This window comes from Dendronephthya gigantea, unplaced genomic scaffold (genome assembly GCF_004324835.1).
Source record: "Dendronephthya gigantea isolate DGI-Jeju-01 unplaced genomic scaffold, DenGig_1.0 000137F, whole genome shotgun sequence".
Classification (NCBI taxonomy): Eukaryota; Metazoa; Cnidaria; class Anthozoa; order Malacalcyonacea; family Nephtheidae; genus Dendronephthya; species Dendronephthya gigantea.
The window spans coordinates 598,061-602,761 of NW_021163147.1; the positions used below are offsets into that span (position 1 = coordinate 598,061).

Consider the following 4,701-nt stretch of genomic DNA (forward strand, 5'->3'; position numbering starts at 1 on the left):
GAGTACACAGTCTTGTCAAAATATTGAAATATTGAAATATTGAAAACTGCCTTACTTTTTGGAGCAAACGTGACAATATTTTTTATGTTAACACAGCTTAGAGGACTTTAGCTGTGAAATTAGTAGCGAATGTTGAAACATTCTAATGAATCTACAAATTGAAATACCATTTTCCAGAAATTTTAATTTGTGACCTGTGAAATAAGACTTGACTTCATTGACCGTATCGCACCGTGACCCTTAGCTTCATTCTTAAGGGATTCCATACCTGTGATATTTTTGCGTCAACACAAATGGTTGATATTAGGTTAAAGCTACGAATATAAACGCATAAACAAACTGAGTATACAGTAAAACTTCCCCATCGTATTCAACTTGATGGTGAGTGGGAAGTAGCATTACATAATATCTCATATATAAAATGGTCAATAATACCTATAAATGGAGAACCTATTCAATACATAGAAAACGGAACAAAAAAGAAAGGAGAAAAATTAAAAACATATTATGAATCACTTGATGAATACATAAAGGATATGAACAATTTATTTACAGATGAAATTAAAAAGAAAATTAATTTTAAAATTCATTCCAGAAGAGTAACTATCTCTTTAGAAAGTGGATATAAAGTTAATTTACGAAGAGATCAAGCTATTATTCTAGGATTTTTAACATCTGAGGATTCATCTATTGAGAGAAAAATTGAATCAAGCGAGACAGCAACTCATGAGGGAAATCTACATAGAGAAACAGATATTTATGTATACTGTAATATTGTACAACCTCAAATTGTTGGGGATAAAACTATTCCATTACTTGATATTGTCCCTATTAAAAAAAATAGAAAATATGTTAAGCAGACACATTACATTCCTGTACAAACCAAATCTTTTGAAGAAATACAGATTCTTTTAAGGAGTAGTACAAATGAACCCCTCTCATTTGAACGTGGACGTGCACTGGTAACACTACATTTCAAACGTAAGAGTTATTTTTAAAATAATGAATCGTCAACGAATTCAGGAGGGGAATGGTCTCCGTTTTTTTCGTACTGTTGGAAATTTTTTAAAACCTATAACAAGAGAAGTAGGTAACATTGGTTTAAGTGTAGGAGTACCATTACTTCAAACCTTGATTAATGATTTAATCCCGGGAAAAAGTTCAAACCTTTCAGCAAAAACACATAGTAAAAAAGCAGGAACACGTCAAGCAGCTAATATGGCTGCAGAGAGAGCACTACAAGCATTGCTCTTAAATCAAATGAAAACAAAACAAACAGGTGGAAAAAAACGTAAACGATCTCAATCTAGAAAACGATCTCGCTCCAGGAAACGACCTAAAAAACAAAATCAAACAGGAGGTAGAAAACGACAAAAACGAAAAATAAAAAACCGTAAAACAACAACAAAACAAAAAAGAAAACCTCAAAAAGGAAAAGTCTGTAATAGTCTGTGATAATAATAATAATAATAATAATAATAATAATAATAATAATAATAATAATAATAAAGATGAATAACTATGTACATCCTAACTCTGCACGATGTGATAAAAGTGAGATTGATTTATTTGATATTCCTTCTACGCAACTCAGTTTGGAAAAAGGACGATGGATTGATTATCACGCACTCTCTAGTGTAGAAAATGATGATGGACCAATTACATTTCTAATAGCAGGTACCGAAGATTATATTGATATGTCAAAAATGATTCTTGTAATTGAACTAAAAATGACAAAATCCGATGGTACCCCTCTAGGAGGGAATGAACAATCAAGTGTAGCTCCTATTAACAATTTTCTACATAGCTTGTTTAAACAAGTTGATGTTTACTTAAATGGAAAACAAGTTACACCAGCAATGGGTACTTATGCTTATCGTGCCTATTTGGAAACCCTCCTAAACTATGATGTCTCAGCAAAACAATCTCAGCTCACCTCTGCACTATACTACAAAGATACCCCCGGACATATGGACAGCACAGGAAGTCTTCCAACGGAAGAATCTGTTACAGTTGTTACGGGGCATACCAAGTCTAGTAGTAACATCTGGAATGCTCCCACAACAAAACTCTGAAATACTTAGTACCAGGAAGTGGAAATCAAGGTTTTGCTAAACGTCATAAATTTATTCAAGATGGAAAACTATTGGTAATGGCAGGACCTATTTTCTGTGATGCATTTATGACAGAACGATTATTACTCAGCATGGTGGACCTTAAAGTAATCCTAAATAGAAACTCAGACAAATTCTGTTTAGTAGATAAGAATAATGTGGTTATGAATGCAAAAGTCAAACTTGTGGATGCAACACTTAAAGTACGTAAAGTTAAAGTCAACGATACAGTTAGTAAAGCACACGAAATGACCCTAAGATCTGTACCTGCTACCTACCCTATACGACGTGTCGAATGTAAAGCCTTTACCATCCCTGGGAATCTTCCCCAAATAAGAAAAGATAATATGTTTGCAGGAATTATTCCAAAAACATTTATATGTGGATTTGTAGAGGCTGATGCTTTTAGCGGTGTTTATGGTAAAAACCCCTATAATTTTCAACACTTTAATGTGTCATCAGTAACATTAACAGCCAACGGAGAAGAAAATACCTTTCAAACAACTTGTTCTTAATCATAAAGAAAACAAAGAAAATTTCATTCAGCATACAACACACTATTCTCTGGTACAGGAAAATGAACATGAATACAGGTCTTGATATTGATAGAGAAAGATTATTTTAAAGGATTCACCCTTTACGCATGGGATCTCACCCTGATATGTGTGGTGTTTCTCCCTATTTTAATACAGTACAACGAGGATCGCTGACACTTGACATCACGTTTGCTGCTGGGGATGTTCCTACCAATCCTATTTCTCGTATGCTATGGAAGATTTTGAAAATATTATACAAATTGACGCAGAGAGAAATGTAATGTATGATATATCCTCATGAATACTAGTGAAATCAAAAACATACTTGAACATCATTCTGTAACTAAGAAATATTTTTGTGGAGTATTTGCTGCTGATGAAATTCCAAAAAATTTAAATACTTTCCCATGTGGGTTCGTCGTTAATACAGATCCAAGTTCAAAACAAGGGACACATTGGGTCGCCTTCTACTTTACCTCTAAAGAAAATGGTGAATTTTTTTATAGCTACGGAAAACCACCATATTACTATAAAGATATATTCAAACCCTCTTTTGAAACTCTTAAATGGAATAAACGTGTTTTACAAAGTCATTGGACCGAAGTATGTGGACAATATTGCATTTTCTATTTATATCAACGATGTCGAGGATATACAATGAATGAAATTGTAAATATGTTCACTAACAATACATCATGGAATGATTGTAATGTTGCATGTTATGTTAAGAAAAATTTTAATGTTATTATATTTAATCAACCCATTCGTGGGCTTAATCAATGTTGTAAAAAATTATTTTAAAAACCAATAAAAAACAAAAAACCAATTTTATATTTTAAAAATTTTATTAAAAATATTTTTAATATATGTACAACCTTTTAAACAAAACATTTTTCATACGTTTTTAAAAACGTATTTACAATCTTAAAATCCTGCAGAGTTTAATTTTCTTCCTTTTCCCCAGTTCTTCCCCACCTTCTTCTTTCCAGTAAGAACGTCTACAATATGTTTAGGTTTAAGTCCAAAGAAATTTCTTCTTTTAAGTTCATAAAGTATATCCCCCGCTCTTTTCATCTTTCCTATTTTATATCTCATAAATTCATTAGCCCCAATAGTACCTCCACTCTGTCTCTTTCTCTGGGTCCTTCTTTTTCTTTGAGATCCTTTTCTTCCACCCATTTTTCTAGTCCTTACTCCTTGAAGGATTGAACAATACTCTCCCCCTTGAAATATTGTTTACATTTTTATTCTTTATTTCTTCAAATGTCTATCAAAAAAACGTTTTCTCTTCATTCTAGTAAGAAGTTTAGCGAATTCCTTATCCTTATTCTTATTCCCTCCACTTTGCGCTCACCTTCTTTGTCTCGAGAGTCTTCTATCATTGGGTGCTAATCCTAACCAATCTCTTTGCATAAAAATAGTCCCCCCTTTTTGGTTCTTTTTCCCCTTATTCTTCATCCCCCTTTTTCTTCTTCTTCTTCTTCTCTTCAAGCTCCTTCTCCTCTTTATTATATTGATCAGAGAAACTTTTTCCTAACTTATTGAAAAAACCTATTCCAAAATCAAAACCTTTACCTATTTGACTCTCGTCCTTACTCTCCGGAAGATTAAACGATACTCGTAGTCTAGTGGCGAAGACAATGGTCTCCCAAGTGCCTAGCCGACGGTTCGAATCCTACCATAGCCGTTTTTCATTATGAACTTCGTGAAAAGGATAAAGCAAATTAAATAACCATAGCCGTTGCAAAAGATCTTGTAGCCTAGTGGCTATATGACAATGGTCCCCCAAATGGTAAGTCCATGGTTCGAATCCTGCCATAACGGTTTTTCAATATGAATTTCGTGAAAAGGATAAAGTGAAATAAATAACCATAGCCGTTCAGCACAAGATCTTGTAGTCTAGTGGCAAGTACAATGGTCTCCCACGTGTAAAATTGGTCGTTCGAATCCTACTAGAACCGTTTTTCATTATGAACTTTGTGAAAAGGATAAAGTAAATTAAATAACCATAGCCTTTCAGCACAAGATCTTGTAATCTGATTACGAAGACC

At 33.3% G+C, this 4,701-nt stretch overlaps 1 protein-coding gene across 1 annotated transcript; it reads left to right on the plus strand.

The window, feature by feature from the left end:
- Window positions 1-1,511: 1,511 nt before the first annotated feature.
- Window positions 1,512-2,075, plus strand: LOC114536506 (uncharacterized protein F54H12.2-like). The gene has a single exon (XM_028557852.1). The coding sequence runs from the start codon at window positions 1,512-1,514 to the stop codon at window positions 2,073-2,075; it is 564 nt and encodes a 187-aa protein (XP_028413653.1).
- Window positions 2,076-4,701: the final 2,626 nt, after the last annotated feature.